The 22,527-nt window shown below is 32.7% G+C and overlaps 1 protein-coding gene across 12 annotated transcripts in view; it reads left to right on the top strand.

The window, feature by feature from the left end:
• The window catches only part of ELP4 (elongator acetyltransferase complex subunit 4), a 260,264-nt gene that overhangs the window by 103,738 nt on the left and 133,999 nt on the right, over positions 1-22,527 (top strand). For all 12 annotated transcript variants that reach the window (XM_058424532.1, XM_058424531.1, XM_032166350.2 and 9 more), the window contains exons 6-7: positions 3,833-3,917; positions 8,966-9,154. In XM_058424532.1, the coding sequence (XP_058280515.1) occupies positions 3,833-3,917; positions 8,966-9,154 (274 nt within the window). The remainder of the gene's footprint in view (positions 1-3,832; positions 3,918-8,965; positions 9,155-22,527) is intronic.

Below are 22,527 nucleotides of genomic sequence, written 5' to 3'. Positions count from 1 at the left end.
AATTTCTCGGAGGCTTTGTTCATTTCTTTTTATTCTTTTTTCTCTAAACTTCCCTTCTCTCTTCATTTCATTCATTTCATCTTCCATCAGCGATACCCTTTCTTCCAGTTGATCGCATCTGCTACTGAGGCTTCTGCAATCTTCGCGTAGTTCTCGAAACTTGGCTTTCAGCTCCATCAGCTCCTTTAAGCCCTTCTCTCCATTGGTTATTCTAGTTATCCATTCTTCTAATATTTTTTCAAAGTTTTTAACTTCTTTGCTATTGTTTTGAATTTCCTCTCGTAGCTCAGAGTAGTTTGATCGTCTGAAGCCTTCTTCTCTCAACTCATCAAAGTCATCCTCCATCCAGCTTTGTTCCATTGCTGGTGAGGAACTGCGTTCCTTTGGAGGAGGAGAGGTGCTCTGTTTTTTAGAGTTTCCAGTTTTTTTATTCTGTTTTTTCCCCATCTTTGTGGTTTTATCTACTTTTGGTCTTTGATGATGGAGATGTACAGATGGGTTTTTGGTGTGGATGTCCTTTCTGTTTGTTAGTTTTCCTTCTACCAGACAGGACCCTCAGCTGCAGGTCTGTTGGAGTTTACTAGAGGTCCACTCCAGACCCTGTTTGGCTGGGTGTCAGCAGCGGTGGCTGCAGAACAGCGGATTTTCGTGAGACCACAAATTCAGCTGTCTGATAGTTCGTCTGAAAGTTTTGTCTCAGAGGAGTACCCAGTTGAATGAGGTGTCAGTCTGTCCCTACTGGGGGGGTGCCTCCCAGTTAGGCTGCTCAGGGGTGAGGGACCCACTTTAGGAGGCAGTCTGTCCGTTCTCAGATCTCCAGCTGCGTGCTGGGAGAACCACTACTCTGTTCAAAGCTGTCAGTCAGACAGGGACCTTTAAGTCTGTGGAGGTTCTTGCTGAGTTTTTGTTTGTCTGTGCCCTGCCCCCAGAGGTGGAGCCTATAGAGGCAGGCAGGCCTCCTTGAGCTGTGGTGGGCTCCACCCAGTTCGAGCTTCCTGGCTGCTTTGTTTACCTAAGCAAGCCTGGGCAATGGCGGGCGCCCCTCCCCCAGCCTCGCTGCCGCCTTGCAGCTTGATCTCAGACTGCTGTGCTAGCAATCAGCGAGACTCCGTGGGCACAGGACCCTCCGAGCCAGGTGCGGGACACAATCTCCTAGTGTGCTGTTTTCCAGGCCCGTTGGAAAAGCGCAGTATTGGGGTGGGACTGACCCGATATTCCTGGTGCCGTCTGTTTCCCCTTTCTTTGACTAGGAAAGGGAACTCCCTGACCCCTTGCGCTTCCCGAGTGAGGCAATGCCTCGCCCTGCTTCGGCTCGCTCACAGTGCGCTTCACCGACTGTCCTGCACCCACTGTTAGGCACTCCCTAGTGAGATGAAACCGGTACCTCAAGCAGAAATGCAGAAATCATCCATCTTCTGTATCGCTGGGGCTGGGAGCTGGAGACCGGAGCTGTTCCTATTCGGCCATCTTGGCTCCACCCTATATTCTTATTCTATATGCTATTTTTAATTTTTTTACTTTTAAAATTTTTTTGTTAAAAACTAAGACACAAGCACACACATTACTCTAGGCCTGTATGGGGTCATGATTATCAATATCACTGTGTTCTACCTCCACATCTTTTCCCACTGGAAGGTCTTCAGGGACAGTAACACACATATAGTTGTCATCTCTTGTGATAACAATGCCTTCTTCTGGAATACCTCCTGAAGGACCTGGTCGCCTGAGTCTATCTTATAGTTAGCTTTTTTTTTTTAAATAAATAAAAGGAGTATACTCTAACAATAAATAGTATAGTAAATACATAAGCCAGTAAAATAATCATTTATTATTATTATGTACAATACATAATTACATGTGCTGTACTTTTTAGGACAGTTTGTTTACACAAGCATCACCATAAACGTGAGTAATATGGCTGCAACATCACTAGATGATGGGAATTTTTCAGTTCGATTATAATCTTATGGGACAATTGTTGTATACGTGGTCCATCATTGACCAAAACGTCCCTATGCAGTGCATGACTGTATTATCTAAAGGAAACAAAATCAGTATGTTGAAGACATATTTACACTCCCATGTTTACTGTACCATTATTCACAATAATCAACATATGGAATCAACATAAGCGTTCATCAAGGGATGAATGAATAAGGAAAATGTGGTGTACACACACACAATGAACTTTTAACCTTCAAACAGAAATCTTGTCATTTGTGACAACATGGATGAAACTGAAGGACATTATGGTAAATGAAATAAGCCCAACACAGAAAGATGAATATTGCATGATCCCCTATTATTATTATATGAAATAATAATGGTTTGGGGTAGAATTATTATTAGTGGATTAGAATGCATTGGCTATATTTTTGATCCACTCTCCTATAACCCATAGTGACATTCATCAGATCATTGGCTGGAATTCATTTCATAATCTGAAAGCTTGCATATTTTACCACTTGTGCAAAGCAGATTGATCCAGATTAGAATTGAATCTACTGCACTATGTTCTGAAAAGTTGATCTAGCAGGGACAGATGTGTGTTAAGATATGAAATAGTCACAAAATTGCCCCTACAGAATATTATTTTTACACACATTTCCACACTTATAAAAAAAAAATGTGCCTATGTAATCTACAGAATTTTCACTGAAAATGGAGAAATAACTGTATGAGAAACAGACAAAGTACCAAATTCTTCATTATCTGGAGCTGTATTTGTTTTGTACACAACAGCATTCTTTTTGTTTGTTTTGTTTTTGCAAGATAGACACTTTTGGTTTATTGTGGCTGTTCAATTACATGTTTACAGAGATATACCTATATTTTTCCTGAACCACCTACCATTGATTTTGCACACTAAGCAGTCTGCTATATTTCCTAACATTTTATATTCTTTACTGCTGCATTCATGCTTCAAATTAGATTTCATTCTTTCTTTAGGATATTTCTTCTGCCTATGTGATTGCTTACTTAGGATCACAGTAAAGCAAATACTTGTGTAATTTTAAGGTCACCCACAGCTTTTACAGCATTAGGCACTTCAATGTCTATGGTATTGCTATGCTCATGACATTATCATGACATTAATGTTCGGTCATAGCACACAGATTGTCCATTATGCAGAATCTTAACTTCAGATAATGTAAAGCAGATTTTCTTCATGCTTACTGAAGATTCTTTGAGATATTTCATAGCATTTGTACAATATTTTAAAACAATAACAATGCTAGTATTTATATGAGAAATAAATTTGGTTTTCTTCTTAAATTCATCCTTTTATTGTCTTCTTTTAACAAAGGAAGTGAAGATTATACTCAATTTTCTTCGTGTGTCTTAAAAAATCAAGCTTTAAAATTACTATTATTTTAGAAATTTGTTCTAAGAAAATTAACTTTGATGGAAGATGAGCTCAGGTGATCAGGACATTGATTCAGGTGTACTTGGCATAGCAATTCATTAACTATGTGTTAATTATGAATGATTACTCCTGAAAATCTATAGTGGCTTCATCTTTTAGGTTGCTTCATTAGATCATTAATTTTCTTGGAGGTAACTAAGCCTGACATAATTAAGTCCTCTTAGTCTCCACAGGTTTTTATCTTCCCATGATGTCAGGAACACTGAGCAAGTTATTATAAGGCATTGTAACTTATTCCCTGTATGTATTGACTTTATATTTTAGGATTATATAATACTATTTTGACATTCTTAAGTAATCTAATAAATGTATGCCTTTTAATTATTTACTTAATGTTTTAGCATAGATTTTGTACTTCCTATATAATAACCCATTTATGTATTTGAACCACTTTTTTACCAACAGTTCTTTGACCCCTGGCTACACAAAGCTGCTTCAGTTTATCCAGAACATCATTTATGAGGAAGGATTTGATGGATCCAATCCTCAGGTATTAAATAGCTTCAAAGTCTTTTATAATTATTTATATAATGTTGTTTTCAAATTCTCTCGGGGGGCAACCCAGAAGTTTTAGAATAAACAGTGAACAAGCTGTTTTCAAGCACAGAACATGTAAATAAGCAGAGCACAAGCAGCCTTAATTTGACTGTTACTGTGTATTTAGAGTTTCAGCTAAGTTCTCAGTGGAGGCACATAAGACATACACATGCTTTATCAACATCATTTTTAAATATGCATTTGTAGCATTTGGGATTAAGTAGCTGCATTTTGAGAATTACTTTTAAATCTGCAAGGCTTGTACTTTTCTATTTAAATTGTTCCTGTTTCTGACATTCAGGCCTTAATTTCAAATTACCTTATGAGTAAGAATTATGTTAAGATTTTATTGTAGTATGCTTTGTTTTATTGAATTAAAAATACATTTTTATTTGCCATATTAAATATTTTATAACAACGATTTCTCTGTAGCTCTAATTTTTAAAACTTCCTCCAAATTTCCACTAATAAAGTTGTTCTGGTTAGTTTAACTTCAACAAAGTGAGGAAGATTTTATTTCTACATATCATGCCTTTCAAAATTCTTCCACAGTGATTTTAATTGCTTTTGCTACTAAATGATTTGCATTACATTTGTATTATTTTAGCAGAAGTATTTCTAAAGCACCATTATTTTTATTGAAGAAGACAGAGAAGCTGAAAGTCTTATTTTTGGCATTATCAGCTACATTTGTGCTCAATTCATGGATTTTTAAATATTCTTGTAAACTTTATTATTATATTTAACAGTTTTTCCATGGCAAAATAAATTATTTTTCAATTTGTTTTGATTGCCAGTTTAATTGCAGGTTGAAAATACTTATGTGTGTATGATGAAGTACAGACATTTATTTATAGGTGACTTTTCATGTATGTCATAATTTTTGTAACGGCCTTTAGTATTTAATACAATTTTATTTTGCTCAGTGTTGCTCCATTTTTGGCCCTACCTAAGATTTATGGGTACTGTGTCTTTCCTTTGGTGCCAGTGCTTGTCTGAAGAGGTAAATTGGTCCCTGACAGACACCTCTCCCCACTTGCTGTGGTAACTATGGAAACAGACATGTCATAACAGTTCCTGTGGTACAGTGTGCAGAGCTGCTGCTCTTGCAGGATGATGACACATCTTCTGAGAGTAAGAAATTTTATAGAATCCCAAAAGCAAAGGTAATAGCAAAAGGAATACACACACACACACACAGAGAGAGAGAGAGAGAGAGAGAGAGAGATACCTTAAGAATCCTTAATAAGTAAGCTAGTATAGGAATAGAGTAAAACATTTGTTTTCTTAGTTGTTTATTTGACTATGTAAACACTATTTTCAAGAAACAATTTTTTTTTTTTTTTTTTTTTTTCCACAAAAATTGACAGACACCAAACTGGAGCTGGTTTGGCTTTCTGAACCAGAGATTCTATAATTACTGACTTTTATAAAGATTAAACAGGGTTCAGGTAGACATTCCTATGGTGAATACCAAAGCTTTTTAAATTAAATTATACCAATAGATTATTATAGAAATACACTTACAATTTTATTGCAACTAAAATATAATGAATTTTCTTATCTTTAAATTAATTATACTGTTTGCTAAATTACTTAGTATATATATCTGTCTCAGAAACTTTAGATGAGTTCTAGAAGCCACAGAAATACGCCTACAAGGCACTACTTCAAAAAATATTATTCCTAAGTCAAAAATAATGTTCTGACATTGAAATAAATCTTACGTTTTAAAAGAAAAGTTTTATCTTTTTTTAACATGTTTTCAAATAAACTAATTTGAGACAACATATAGAAATAGACTCTAAGGAACAGAATATTGTATACTACCTTATAATTAGCCTTGGTAGTAAGTAAAGTAGTGTAGCTCATCTGTAAAAATAATTAGAGTGCAGACATTTACAAATTGCGGTCATAATTTCATTTAAGTTGTTCTTTTTAAATATCTTAGAAATATATGATAAAAATGAAATTTGAACATGGATTTTACTTTGAATACCAGATTAAATATTTTAGATGTTCTTGTAGGAATAAAACTATTTATTGTACAGCTAACAAGGTTCTTTTTTTTTTAATCTTATGCCACACAGTATGCCCCATTATTATATGGCATAGCAAAGGAATTATATATCCTAAAGGACACAAGAGATTTATAATTCAGCCTTTGTTTTTGCAATTACTATTATATTTTTTAAAATATAAGTGAAGTATTATGTTCAATTATATTCTGTTGTGCTGGGCACCCACCTCACTTAAATATCTTATCCCTCATTCATTTTTTGGCTTAATATTTTCATTCACTTGATATACATATATCAGTGTATCTGTCAGAGTCATTAAACCTCTGTAGTTCTCCTAATTTCATGCCTAACAGCATTTTTGTTAAAAGCTTTTGTCAAGTACTTTTTAATACAATAATAGATAATGGGACAGTGGGTTAAAATACTGTTGATCTTTAGTTTCTGAAATGTTGACAGAGAAAACAATATTATCCTGCTCTCCTTTTACCTTCGTGTTTCATTCTAATATCTAGAGTTTTGTTTTTTGTATGTTTCTCTCCCTTTTTCCAGAATGCTCTTTCTGTTGGGAATCTAACATGTTTGTTATCATGAGATAACAAATTTAGAGATAGCAAAATGAACTTTAAATTCTTGCCATTTTACTTAAATTCTGAGGTTTTAAATAATAAAGAAAAAAGAATAAGCCATCATATTTTACAGATATCTTACACTAATTCACCAGAAATGTATTTATATTTCTAACCTAAGCCCTGGTACATCTCATTACTTCATTTCATTCAAGTAATGCAGAAATAAAAAGAAAACAATTTTTGTGGACCATTGAGGATGATAACATAGGGTGTCTTAGGTGGTTGTCTATCATAACTTTAACACAATCATTTAAAAAATTGAACCAGCTGCCTACATAGTACAATCATGTTTTAGGTCCTTAGAGACAGGAAGTTTTTTTCTAATGTGCTTATTCTAAAATCCCTTTTTTTTTTTTTTTTTGTAATTTTATTCTTACAGTCTTATCCAGGCCATTATATCCCTTCAATTGTATTGAATTATAGAGCAACAATGTTATCTTCTCTTTCTTTTAATTTTTTTTTTTTTTAATGGAGTCTCACTCTGTCACCCAGGCTGGAGTGCAGTGGGGTAATCTCAGCTCCCTGCAACCTCCACCTCCCAGGTTCAAGCAATTCTCCTGCCTCAGCCTCCCAAATAGCTGGGACTACAGGTGTGCACCACCACACCCAGCTAATGTTCGTATTTTTAGTAGATACAGGGTTTCACTATGGTGGCCAGGCTGGTCTCAAACTCTTGACCTTAGGTGATCTGCCCTCCTCAGCTTCCCAATGTGCTGGGATTACAGGTGTGAACCACAGCACCTGGCCTCTCCTTTTAATTTAAAATGAAAAAACTGGCTGGATGCAGTATCTAACACCTGTAATCCAAATACTTTGGGAGGCTGAGGCAGGAGGATTGCTTTAGTCCAGCAGTTCAAGGTCAGCCTAGGCAACATAGCAAGACCCTGTCTCTACAAAAAAAAATCAAAGAAAAATTAGCTAGATCTGGTGGCACATGCACATAGTCCCAGCTACTCTGGAGGCAGAGGTGGGAAGATCACTGGAGCCCAGGTGTTCGAGACTACCATGAGCTATAGTAAGGCCACTGCACTGCATCTGGGTAACAGAGAAAGATACTGTCTCAAAAAAAAAAAAAAGAAAAGAAAGAAAGAGAAAACAAAGTCCTAAGTAATGTGTGTGTCTTGTCCAGAATCATACATCTACTTAGCTACATAGTCCCGACTATAATTCTCTCTTATTCATTTACTAGCTTATGTTCCTTTATGCTTTCATCTTCTAACATTTCAATGTTGTATTCATTTTTCTTCCTTTCCATGGTCAATAAATTCTGCTTGAAAAAGGAATACACAAATTCAGTTTTCATTTGTAATATCAGGGAAATAGATATATTGTGTTGGACAATAACTAGTTGGTTAATAAATTTTATCAGTGGTATTTTATAGCAATAGCAAGTGATACATTTTAGGAATTTGTTTCCTCAAAAATCACATGTAAAGTAGTACACATTCCAAATTGTGGCTTTAAGAGCAAACTTACTTTTCCCATCAGTTCTAATAATGAATTTTCAATTATTTGCACATGCCAGGTTTTGTTAACGCCTTCTTCTTTTGCCCAGAAATTTTGCTGAATTTCTAAGGAAAGTATTTACAAAACATTTACTTAGTTAGAATAACCCAAACAGTAGAATTTATTATAAACACATCTGTTGTTAAACGTTTATTCACAGTGATTTATTCACAGTTTAATTAATAGTTTTTAAATGTTCTTTTCCCAAGAAATACAGTCACTTATTGTGACCTTACTGTCAGTAGGCTCAGGTTCTAAATGTTCACCTGTTAAATTTTACGAAGAGTGTTGAACTTAAATTATTATTTTAAGAGCAGTTTCAAGAAGAAAAACCAGAGGCAAATGTAAAATATAAAAACAAAAAGTCATATATCTTTAAGCTTTTTTCAAAGAAAAGATCAGGCAGTAGGTAGGATAAAATTAAATGAGAAATATTGAACAATTTGTAGTTTACTGAAAGACAGAATTTTCTAATACTGAGAAGGGGTTTGCAAGCATTCTAGTTTTGATTTCATCATTATTATCTGTTTTGTTAAATATTTTAAGTGCATTAAATATAATTCTTAGAGTTGTTGCTGTTAAAATTTAGATATAATTTAAAGCTTAAGGCTTTATGATACTCTTCAGATTTTTCAAATTTAAAAAAATGTTATTTTTTATAATCTTGTAATCTAAACGGTTTCATTTATATTGCTTTATGTACTAATAGTACATAAAAATTTTTAACACATCTATTGACATTGTCTCCCTGATGTTATAAATAAAGATAAGAACTGACAGATAAAAGTGGTATTCTATTGATTAACAAAACTTTATATGTTTGCTTTTTTCCCACTTGCTTTTAGAAAAAACAGAGAAACATTTTAAGAATAGGAATTCAGAATCTTGGCTCACCTTTATGGGGAGATGATATTTGCTGTGCAGAAAATGGTGGCAACAGTCACAGCCTTACCAAGTTCCTCTATGTTCTCCGTGGTCTTCTGAGAACCTCTCTTTCAGCCTGCATCATCACAATGCCAACACATCTGATCCAGGTAAGAACTTTCCAGAACTGCTTTTTCATAATTCATGGTGATATAGTATGACATTGTGGTTTTAATTTGCATTTCCATGATAACTAATGATGTTGACCATCTTTTCATGTGCTTTCTGGCCATTTGCATGTCTTCTTTTGTCTGTCTTTTGTCCATTTTTTATTGATAGTCTCATTATCAATTTGTAAAGTTCCTTGATATTTTAGCTACAACTTGGTAATAATTTTCCTCCTATCTATGGCTTACTTTTTCTATTTTCTTAACAGTGTCTTTTGAAGAGCTAAAGTTTTCAATATAGAAGTTTAATTTATAAATTTTTTAATGGTTAGTGGTTTACCTCCCTCACACCTCCAATCTTGACAGTCTTTGCCCTCTCCAAGGTCTTTTTCTCTTGTGTTTTCTTCTAAACATTTTGTAGTTTTTTCTTTTACTAATGAATCAATGTATTTCCATTTGAATTTTTTCCATAGTTTTAGTTCATGTTCTGAAACAGCTTTTAGTTTAATTAATATTCTAATATAAAGTATATGTTAATATTAGTATAGTTTACTTAAGTACATATTGTCTGCCTCAAGCATGTGATTTCATATAATCTTATATATCTAATACATTGTAGTCTCCATAGAGGGAGGGCCAGATATTTATACTTTTCTTTATAGGCTTTATGGTAATAACATAATATTAAACGTGGTTTTAAAATTCTTAACACAGTACCTAGGCTTTTCCTAGATATTCAATAAATGTTAAATAAATATTGAATCTTTATAAAGTTACATAATCTTAGTATCTCTGTTCCAACATACCCAGACCCACCTGCAAATAGCAAATTTATTAAAATGACATTTAGTTACATTCATTATATACAGCAAATATAGCAAATATGACTGAAAAGTGTGACAAATGAAAAGTGAATTTAGCTAGATGCAGTGCCTCACACCTGTAATCCCAGCACTTTGGGAGGCTGAGGCAGAAGGATCACTTGAGGCAAGAAGTTCAGCCTGGGTAACATAGCAAGTCCCCATCTCTACAAAAAATTAAATTAAATTTTAAAAGAAGTGAATTTGGTCTCCTTGGCCAGTAGAATTTATTTATTTAAATAGTCAGCAGAGGATAACTCAGTTTTCCTTGAAGGACTTTTTATACATCGTGTCTGGACCTAAATTATTATTATTAGCTTACAGTTGCAGACATATCATAAGGAAACTCCTTTCTCTAATCATGCTAGACATTGTACACATACTTGTATTGCTTTCATTGTTAATAAGTTATCATAAAGTTAGCACTCATATAATAGTTTGGTTAGACCTGGTGAGCTTTTTATGATAAATAAACATGAAACAGACTTATCAGATACTGGTGAAAATACTACTACTTATACTACTACTACTACTGTGCTATTACTACAACTGTTTATTAGCCATGTACTATATCCCAAGCACTTTACAAGCATTATGTCCTTGAATCTTCAGTGCTACTCTGTTAAACAGATAGTTTTTACCTCTGTTTCCATAGGGTCACCCAGTCAATAAGTAGCAGGCCAGTGTTCTTCCCTGACTTCAAACCTTATCATCCTCACCATTAGGTTATATGGCTTCACTAATCATCACAAAAACCCTGCAAGATAGCTGTGATTTCACCCTTTGCAAAGACAACTAAACTGAAGTTAAATGATTATCCAATATCCCATATCTGTTGTACATTTTAAGCTGGTATTCAAGCTCAGATCTGGTTAACTCTAAAATTTAAACTCTTTCCCCTCTGTCACACTATATCGTATGTGTCCTGAATTATTAACTACCTTTGATGACACTAGTTTCTATTAGGAAAAAAAAGTTATTGGCTAACATTGTAATTATTCCACATTTATTAAGAGAAAATTATTATTATAAAATATTTGATAAATTAGTACATATAAAAGATTAAACAAAAAGTTCCATTCTAGACAAGAGAGAAAAAAGATGAACATATGCTTCCTTTTGCATAATTGCAAAGCAAAGAAAAACAATTATGAAAGAAATATATGTATATATGTAACTTTAAATTTTATTCCAAAGGGGCCTCTGTGAGAAAACAGAAAGAAAGAAAAGGAAAACACTTTTTTAAAGCCATTTTGTTGGTGAGCATCTTTATTACTTAAGGAAGAGATTCCCATTGTGGATTTCTGTGATAGTGAATCCTGTACTCTCTGTTTAAGGGAACAGCAGATACTATCAGATGACCTCCAATCAGCCTATCTAGACCACTGATTAAATAATGAGTGAATGATGTAGTGATCTGGATGTCTGAACCTGAAACAATATTTTAACTTTGATACTTTACAGGTATATTTCAGCCCCTGTATAACTGGAAGAGATTAAATTTATGCTTCTTAACATAGCAGTAAAGAGACTCCTTGGAAATAGACATAGCAAAGTATAGGGTCAGATTTTGGTAATGAGTATAAAGTTATATAGTGTGACAAAGAATTAAGACATATTCCTCAAAACAGAGAATGTCTTTTTTTAAAAAACTACACAACCTTCTAAAATTTTTCCAATTTTCAGTTTCTCATTCCTAGATAGTTTTGCAAAGTTATTATATAGTAGTCTTCTGGCCCTAATATCAACTGAGTTATAAAAAACAAATAAATTTTCCCTTGCTCTTTGAACATAATGTTTGACCATGTATTTGTTTTTATATGAAAATGTTTAGGAGAAAATATAAAACTTGTACTTGTTCAAACCCTTCATTATATAAGTATGAAGTAAAACTTTTAATAACTTTTAAAGTCTGTCAAGGAAAATCAGTCTTTTGGCTAAGGAAAGAGTAAGAATTGCAAGCAGTATGCTTAGAAAGGTAATCAAAGATGTACGAATACACATAACCAGGGCACGGTGAGTTTATTTAATAAAAAGTTACATGGTGATTACTATGGGCCAGTTGCAGTCCTAAATGCTTTTCAAATATCAACTCATTTAATTCTCATAATAACCCTGTATGGTTGGTACTGTCATTACCTTTTCCCAAGATCACACAGCTAATGAGTGGCAGAATTTAGACTTAAGTAGTCTACCTCCTATTACCATAATCTTAACCCCACTGTGCTGTGCTACTTGTTCAACATAGATACTAGAGCCAAAATTTAGAAACAAACTGTGCACAAAGTAGCATTCAATGATAGAAAGAGCCTGGGATCTTAGAGGCAGATAGATCCAACTAGTTTCATAGTCTTAGTCAAGTCTTAATTTTTTCAGCCTCAGCTTCACCTGTGAAAATGGAGCAAAAAGTATCCAGTTAAGAGGATTAGTAGTAACATGTACTTCAACAGTGCTGGCACATAGTAGGCATTCAATTTATGTTAGCAGTTGTCATCTTCACTATTATTACTTAAACAGATCTCCAAAATTGAGGATTTGAACAGAGATCAGGCTACAAAAAATAAGGTATAAAATCTGTCAAAGCTATAGAAATCTCCAGCGGCCTCTTTTTATGAAAGACACTGACAGGATCTTCTCACAGGTGAGGCCTGAGACAGACCAGGAGGCACAGATAAAGTCAGTTGGCCATCCAAATATTAGTAGCATCACCATGTTGTAAGAAGACTCTTTAAACATCATACATCAACTTCCTGTCCACTATGACCAGTGCCACCTCTGGAGATTGTAAGTTAGGGTGTAAATGGTGATTGAATGACTGTGGGTAATTTAGCTTATACACTTATGTAACAAATAATGCAGGCACTGTTCTAGGCACCCACAGGGATACAGTAGCAAACAAGACAAACAAGATTCCTATTCTCATGGAACTTTTTCAACAATGTAAAAGATAGGATGGAACAGAAAAGTAGTATATGTGAGTATATGGATACTTGAGCTTGGGGGTGGTAGTAGAGTGGTTTCGGGCAGAAATAGAAATGTAGTTGGATATCCTTGAAAATTTTATCATACATATAGTTGGGCATGGACAGATAATAAAATTGTGGTACCTTTATTTGAGTGCATTATATAAATTAATATTAAAGGTACTTTGTATAAAATATCCTTATTTCTTGAATTGTTAAGCCAGCCAATCAGTGTTCTTACTTTAGTTATTAGCATTCTGTCAGACTTGTATAGTAATGATTAGTTACCCTTTATTGTACTTTTGGCATGCTTCCCATGTTTAATTTCATTGTAGGGAAAGAACACATAGTTAAGGAAATTGCAAAGAGAGGGAAAAGTTAAAATAGGGAAAATAATGACATAGATTCAAAACTGATTTTAACTTATTGTTATAATAAGACTTTTGCAAGTAGAATGAAGAAGAATTATTTTTTAATTTGCATTTGAAATGTTTTATGTTCAGTCCCACAACTTGGGACTTGAAATTTTTTATTTCCTTCAGGTTGAAGATTATTTTCTTTAACGCCACAGGAAAAAAATGGCAAGCATACTTTGGAATGAGTATATAAAAATAAATTCTAAATATCTGTTAAGAAAACACTAAAATTGTTCAACAAATGTATTATGAATGTCTTAAGTGTATATGTATATAATCTTAAACAATTTTCCCTGTGAAGTAATATTATTACTCATATTGTCTCTTGATAGAATATAGTTTTAGTATCTGCCCAAAGACATTGAACTAAAAATGTGTGTGAAAATGGCTAAGTTAAATACAGACTTTGTTACATGCTGAACTATGGAGTAAAGTGTCATTAGAAGGAGCAGAACTACGGACGGCTCCCCTATATTCCAGCATTACTCAGTTCCCAGATCCCTGCTGTGTAGTTGTTCCACTCGCCAAGAAGCCTGTTAAAGAGCCCCCAAGAGCATGTGTACAGCCCTCCATGTTAATAGTTAATTGGTGAGGATGGCAAGATGAGAGGACAGCCGAACATGTGGTCTCTCAGACTCAAGCAGTAGACAGACCTTTAGTTATAATAACAGCAGCTGCTCACATTCTCACAACTCAACTGTTCAAAACTCTGTTGTCGAGTGAAGGAGGTTGTCATGGATTGAAAGAAAAAAAAAAGGAAAAGGTTACTTCTAAGAAAAGTAACTAAAACACCATATTTAAACTCTTCCTACGTATTATTATAAGAATATTACTGCAACTTTTAAAAACTTTGGTGTAAATACCCATATTGAAGGTTATTATATTTTGGCTACACTCAGCATTGTGCTGCTTGTCCCCCTTTTACTGTTAGAAACAGAAATGTTTTTGTACCCTTTGAAACTTTTTAATGAGTTATCTTTTTCTTTTGCAAAGTGGTAACTTTAAAGCAGTTACAATAGCATACTGTTTGACTTCCATATCTAGCAAGATATGAAACAATAATTTGTTGGTCTGTATATGGGAATTGGCTTACCACTAGCAAAATTTGTCATCCACCTCCAAATTATGCAAACATTTTGTGGCTTTTGAAAATAGTTAATTTTATTTTCAATTCCCAGTAACAGTTGTGTGCTTGAAGAAAATGGTGACCAATAACATTTATTCTTTTTTGAAATAGAAACTTAGTTTTGTGCCTTATGATGATTTTATTAGTGAGGTGAAAAGAAAATAAATTTCCCCTAGTTTATGCATTTTTTAGTATAATCTGTGGCAAGTTGTTTTTGATTTGTATTTTTTAAGGCACTTTTACCTGAAACTGTCAGGAAATAAATATTGAAACACTTAAACTAATTAATACAATTAGAAATGGAGAAAGTTATCTTATACTGTTCTCACAGCATTTTTTTCAAAAAGAAAATTTACTTATTATTGCTAATCTTTATTCAAGCTGTCATAGTCTGCACTTTTAAGGAATTTTAAAATATAAACAACAACTCGATAAACCTCTCCCTAAGTACAATAATGCAAGAATGAAAACTCCTTTGACATTCTGGATCATAGAATATGTCAGTATGTTTTTTCATTGTGTAATAATTTTAAGTATTGCCAGAGTTTAATATACTTGTCTAAAGAACAGTAGTTGGTAAACTATTTAGCTTTCCTTTATTCAACCAAATTTCAGATTTGAAACTAGCCTATAGCATATTTTCATTTGTCATCATTGGCACTTGGTCAATTAATAGCCTTATTCAATTTTTATCATATACCCACTGTTTTATAATAATTTGATCTGTAGAATTTTTTCCCAGCTATCTCATTGAAGAAAACTATTACCAGCATGTTAGCTTATACCAAGGAAAATTCATTTTCTGATGAAAAGGAGGGAGAAAGGGCCTTGTGAAAATATGTCTCTTGAAAAGTGAATGAGATTGTATTTAGTGTGTTATTTTAATTGATGTGTTTTCAAATTAATCATCTATAACATTAATGTATTAGAGCTTTGAACCTACTGAAGTGAATGATACAGTATGTTTCTATGTAAAGAAATTCAGAACAAACCTTTTCACATCCATAAACTTTTTTGTTCATGCTGAGTATTTTAGCAGCTAAACTCTTAAGTCAAGCAATGGACTGCTTTAGAACTAACCACTAATATGGGATTATGAAATGTGGACTCCAATGGCCTTGTGAATTTCTCTCAGTGTGAAATCTTTTATTCTTAAAATAAGAACTAAGAATAGTTGCATGGTGAAGAAAAATATACTTTTGTGAGTTTACAGCTATAAAATTTGGGAAAATATTTTTTATCTAATTGTTGATATGAGCATAACACCACCTTCAGTCATGTAACTTTATTTCAAATGATCTTTTTAAATACACTTTATTAAGAAGAATATTTAAGTTTGAAAATTACAGATTAATCTCTTGATCATAGCTACAATTACTAAAGGATAAAGCCAGATATTCAGTGTCATTTTTTTATGAATTCTTTTCTTAATCAGGATATTCTTCACTGAGAATCTGCCTTTAATGTTTTCAGATCTTCTTAACGACTCTGAAATTGATTATAAGAAATTTACATATTTAAGAGTTTAAAAAGAAGCAGTTTTTAAAATGAACTAAATTATATTATACCCATTTCAGTTTTACATCATATTTATCAAATTCCAGTGACTTCGTGTCAGTATAGTAAGGAATGTAAACAGAATCTGTTTTTCTTTAAAGTAACAAATAGTCTAACTGTGTTTCAGTCCTTCTACCATAGACTTTGGACTTGTAATTCTTACAGCTCCAACTTTTTTTCTTGTTTCAGACTACACATGCTGATATCTGGTTAATTTTTAAAATGACATCATAGCTTGTATGCATTATACATACATATTTAATTTATTTTTTTGGGCAAGGATGATTGAAACTTTTTACACAAACTCTAAATTATCTATAAAGTTCTGTCTATATTAAGCATAGTAGTATATGTATAACTTTGTCTTCGTGTAAATATGCATATTGAATAAGAACAGGATATATTTTAAATTGTCAGTAAGGTTCATTTTCATCTTTAAAAGAGAAGTATGATTCAGAAACCTTTCATTACACTTAATCTAACCAAAGCATATTCAGTAAGCCATAAAAAAAAATTTTGGTTTAAAATATTTTTGCTTTCTCTAAAATAACTTTAGGATGTTCTTGTTCATATTGTTATTCATTCTGTAGTTCCTATAATGGTAGTAGTTATTAGCTAAAGGGCTATTTAGGGCCAAACTTTTCAAATGTATCAATGATATAAATAGTGAAATGTCTCATCACGGTATGGAGATTGAGTCATCTGTTTGGACATATGGAATCTTTGGCTGCTGGACTGCATCGTCTTTATAATGCCCAGTGTCCAAGGATGGACACAACTGTTCTGGGAGCAGAAGGGGGAGTGGGGGGCCCTGTGTGTTCAAGCTACATGAATATGGTAGGAGAAAAAGAGGGGAAATGATCTTTTACATTATTTTTATCATAAGCTATCTTCTGTATCACTTTTTGTGTATAGAAAACAAGTACAACTTTATTTAATTTTTCATTTATTTTACAAATAAAATTACTAAATTTTTTTCTTTGGCATTGTAAGATATTTGAAAAATACCTGTGAGAAAACATGAGTTTTGAATTATTCCTATTTATATACTTGGATGCATACTTTCCCTTAAAGAAAGATTACCGTCATCAAATATGAATGATACTTATTTCTTAATGTTGAGACCAAACATGCTTGTAAGAAATTATAATTTAAAGCTGTTTAAGTACCAGGTCAGATATTATGTCCTAGTGTTATGTTTTATCCCTTTCCTATTAATTACATTGTTATTGCTATATGAAGAGTTCTTGCTTCTTTAATAATGTTTTCTCACCCTATGTAGTTAATCTTTAACGTTGGGAAGGACAGGGGAGAGATTAAATTAGCCTTGTAACCTCTTTTTCTTCCAGGCTGATGATAGAAAATAAAAGCTCTTAGCCACAAAATGTAACACTTAGAATTAATATTTAATTAGACTAGCAAATTGTACACTGTGGCTGAAAGCTTCCAAAGAGTTGTTAGTGCCACAATTGACCTACAGGTTTAATAATAACTCACTTCTAGAAGCAAGTGCCAGTTCAGCATAGTAGAGCCACTGTAAGAAAGTCCTGAGAGATTAAAATCAGCAAACCAAATGGCAGGCAAGGATTCCTGGGATGGAGCCTTCTGGAAAGCTGGGAGCTGGAATCGCTTTTAAGCCAGGATTCAGATGAGAACAGTGGGTGAAAAAGCTGATCCCTCCTGTTCTGGGAGCTTCTGGTTGTAGGCCAAAATCTTAGAACAGATTTTTACTAAATGTTTTTGCTGCAGCTATTAACTTACATTGAAAATCAAATATTGAATAATTTTTCTGTAAAATTTAGCAAATTTTTGTGTAAACATTAGTTCTTAATTTCTTACATATTAGTACATAATATCTGTAAACTCAGATCATTAGATTATCAGATAGGTTTGGCGCTGTACATCTATGCTGTTTTGCTGTGACATGCTGTTTCCTTGTTCCCTGTATAGTTGATTTATATGGTTCATTTCTATATTATTTCATTACGGGGCATTATGCAGAGCCTGAGAAAGAGATTGTGAAGTCTGTAGCCCAAGAATTTTTTTTCTTCAAGAAAGTATATATATATCAACAAACATAATTCAAAGGCATTCTTAATTTTTAAAGGCCTTATATTATAAAAACTGCTATATTTTATGTTTATGATGCACTTAAATTACAAGATAAATAATTTCACCTCCTGGTGAAACATTGGATCTTTATATTTTTGCCAAATTAATCTGGTGAAAATAAGACACCCTGAGTTTGAAAATGCGCAGACTGAAAGGGGGGCACCTTACCTAATTTATTGATAATATCTTAAATAATTAAAGAAAAGCTAGTCATTTGTTCAAAATTCAAGCAGGTGAGGACCTTGCCAGCAGAGGGAGTAGTCCTGTCTTCCGTCAGGTTCCCATCATTTTCCCACCTGCCTCAGCCTTTTTCCCAGCCAGTCTCCCATCTGGACCTGGCTCTGTCAACCTGCTCCTGATGACAGGCTATAATTTTATACTCAATATGGGATTATTCTAAGCTGATTTTAAACTTTAGTATCTTTAACCTGCTACTGCATCACAAACATCAGCTGGATGCTCTGTTTGATATTTGGATATTAGCAATTGTTTTTCCAGGCAGGGCGTGAGCTTTTGGACATCTGTGAACTGCATTTTAGGGTTTCAAGTATCAAAGTACTAAAAAAAGATTTCTGATTTAGGAAGTTTCCCATAAAACATTTTTAATCATGAAACACAAAATTTTTCTGTGGGTAGATTTCTTAATATGAAACTAGGTGTATAGTTAAGAAAAATACCTACAATTAATTTTGAATATTATACCATTATTCTGTCCAGCCTATTCATTTCAGTATTTTGTTCATCCCATTTCTGACTTTTCAGAATATGTAAGTTTTTTTAATGTTTTATAGAATAACCTACTGAAAAAGAAACAAAACTAATATAAATAAATGTTCTGCAGAGTATGTTTATTTGAATATTTGAAGCCAGTGAAAATATAATATAAACAATATTTCTGAAAGTAAAACAATATGTTCTTAAAAAAAGTCTCAATTATAAAGAACCAACATTTTCATATCAAAATTTAGAATATTGAGTATTTGACCATGTAAAAAACACAAAAAGTTGTGGCTCCATCGCCTATTCCTAGTAAAATTTAATATCTTAGCAGTTTTTTTCATCATCGAGGTTAGGAATATTTGCCATTAGCCCCTTTGTGGATACGTTTGCAGCTTTAGGATAAAGAACCAAAATATGTTTGTTTTACAGTTTTCCTGTGTGAATATTACTACATGATGCTAGGCAGAGAATGTTACATTTAGAATTTTTTTAATTTACAAAAGTTCCTCTATATTCTAAAATTAACCGTGACTTTAAGTTCAGTGTTAAATCCGGAAAGATTTAATTAATACCTTCATCAGTTTATTACAAATATTCTAAATCTCATAATTATGAACAGAATTATTTTCCCACTCTCAAATATTTTTTAATAAAATAAAAATCTAATCCACAGAAGCAAGTGACAACTCTGGAGGAAGTGGGGCAAGTTTTCAAAAAGTTATAAATGTAGTATAAATAACTTTATTATTTCACAGTCTTGATTTCTGTAGAATGGAAAACCTAATAAGCATGGAAAAATAAATGTCTTATTAAATATCCCCAGATTTATCCTTGGATCCAAGCTTATTTTTTGGATTACAGAACAAAGAAAGGTCTTAAGTTCTTCTATATTCATGTTCTCTGCATATCATTTTTCAGAAAATGTTATAAATTGAGCTGTTGATTATGACATACTTGCTTTTCTTGTGGGTAGTCCCCTCCCCGCTCTCTCCCAACACACACCCACTACATCATGTATTATGGTCAAACGTAAAGTAACTTAAATATTTCTCTAAGTCTTCAACATTAACTTAATAGTGCTTTCAGGCTATTATAGCCCCAAATCTGTTATTTGTGCCATACTCAAGTGAGAGCTCTTCCTTTCATATTATTTTTGCTATCTTTCTTAAATAGTATAGAGTAACTCAAGAACTTGCTCTTACTTGAGGCGTTGCATAAATGCTTTATGTTGATTGGTTTACTCCTTTCAAGCTTCTTGATAATTAAGTTATTGGTTAATTACTTCTTAATCCTCTTACTAAAATTTTTTCTGGAAATATATTTTGTGTTCATGCAAATTGCATCTTTTATACTGTTGAGATAATTAGGTTCGGGAAAATAAAGAAATATTGAGGGTTTAAGGTATTCTGATTGTTACTTGGTAACTCTAAATACATATCTGAACTATTTTTATTAGAAAATTGTAGGAGCTTTAAATGGCAGTGATTAAATTTTTATCTCTTAACAAAATTCATAGTTTTGACTTTAAGAACTTTGAACTGAAAGGGAACATTAAATTAATCTTCCTTAATTTAAAATCCATTTAATAGATTTGTTGTATCCTAATAAAAAATGTATTACCATTGTATAATGGCAAACAGGAAACACTCTATGAAACCAAACAGAGAACAGTCAAATACTCCAAAGGTTTTTTTTTTTTTTTTTGAAATTAAAATTGAAATACAAAGGTAGAAGACTGAACAATCTGATTTGCTTTGTTTATTTGCAACACCATTTGACATAATTTAAATTTAAATGATTAATTAAATTATGTTGCAACAGAAAACTTTAAGAGCCCTTTATGTAACTTAATACAATGCGATTTGAGATTGCCAGCAAACTCTTAAAACTCCTGGACACTGGCTTTCCTCTCTTCTGGCTTCCCTCCTAGTCATGTCTTGGCTACTATCCAGAGCTGACAACTCTCACCCAGGAGCGCAGGGAGATTTGTCTAGGATAAGAAGGATTTTTGAGCCATCCTACATTTTCATATCCAGATGGGCAAGGAGGAGGGGTGGCAATATCATTGTACATACTTGGGTGATGTCATTGTACCATACATACACCATAAGCATTAATTTACCCAGATTGGTGAATTCTGAATGTCCTTACTGAAATGTTCTATATTGGAAACTATATTGTAACAACTTGAAAATTAATGCAAAGATTATGTTCAAATTTAAGTAATTGACATACAAATACCTCTACTTCTCCATTTCTATCTATTAATATATACTGAAGACCAAAGGCGTTTTACATCTTGGCGAATAACATAAAAACACTTAGAATCTGTTAAGATGAGAATGTGGATGTTCCAGTTTCAAGGCCTCTGCTCAGATCATTATGCTAAAGCTTTCTGAACACTGCTGGTTATATTATGACAATTTATTATCCGTGGTGTATTCCTGCTAAAGTGAATTGTGATTATTATGCTTTTATGGGTTTTTTAAGCTGTTAATTTTAGATTCTTCTAAGTAAATTCACCTGCTTTTATCTAAAAGACCGTTTAGTATTAATATTATTATTTGAAAGACCTTTTGACAAGAATGATTTTAAGGTAAGATTACATCAATAGACCATATTCCTTATGAAGCTTGGAGGTGCAGAAGTAATCTATAACAATTTCTTTAACTTTTTAAAACACATGTACGTTTATAAGCCCAAATATCTTTTATGCACCTACACATAACTAGAAGGTTGAATAAGTTTATAATAAAAATAAACATTTTCTTAGTCAGAAATTTAGATGTTATTCTTATGTAATTTCCATTGCTTTTTATTCTATAAATGTTTTTCAGATATCTCCACAACTTTCCCAATTAATCTGTTCTGCCACATTATACACACAATTTTGCAAAATAAATATGCAAAAAGCAGTAAGATCACTGTGAAACTATGTAACTAATTTTATGGTAATAGTATGATTAAAAGTTATTCTTGTACTAATACTTTATGAAAGTTTTTTCAATAGACTTTAGTTTATAGTTAATGACTATGGTGCAAACCTGTGAAACTTAGAAATATAATAAATGAAATACATGAATGAGTTTCTGGAAAATTGTGAAATCTAGGCTGTGCATATTTTTTAGTTAGAATTTACTAGTTTTCCCCTTTGAAGTGGATAACTGATTTTTTTAAATCTCCCACAAACTACCTTTAAAAGACTTATAAAGTTGATAAACATAGGATGTAAAATGGTTTATTAGTAAATGTTAAGATTAAATGAAAGAAATAAATCCTCTTTGAAATAAGCAAATGTCAGGTTGACCATTTAAATATACAGTACCTTGCTTATGTACTATCAGAATGAAAATTCATCTCATCATTAAACCTTGCAATTTCTATTATTCATATAATTGAGAAAGTCCTAGTTTATGTCACTGAACTCTTGAATAGATGAGTTCTAACAAAAATTGACTTGTATCATTTTAGTTTCAGATATTTAGATACAAAGGCTTAGTCTTTTATTTATAGATAAAAGGAAATCTGACCTTTTGATTAAGAAATATTGTCAGTAGCCTTTATAAATGCTTGTTCATCTGAGGGTCCATGACAGGAGTACTCTTCCCAGTAGAGTTTATCC

The sequence above is a fragment of the Hylobates moloch genome, unplaced genomic scaffold (assembly GCF_009828535.3).
Source record: "Hylobates moloch isolate HMO894 unplaced genomic scaffold, HMol_V3 SCAFFOLD_11, whole genome shotgun sequence".
Classification (NCBI taxonomy): domain Eukaryota; kingdom Metazoa; phylum Chordata; class Mammalia; order Primates; family Hylobatidae; genus Hylobates; species Hylobates moloch.
This window is presented reverse-complemented; position numbering and strand designations above follow the sequence as displayed.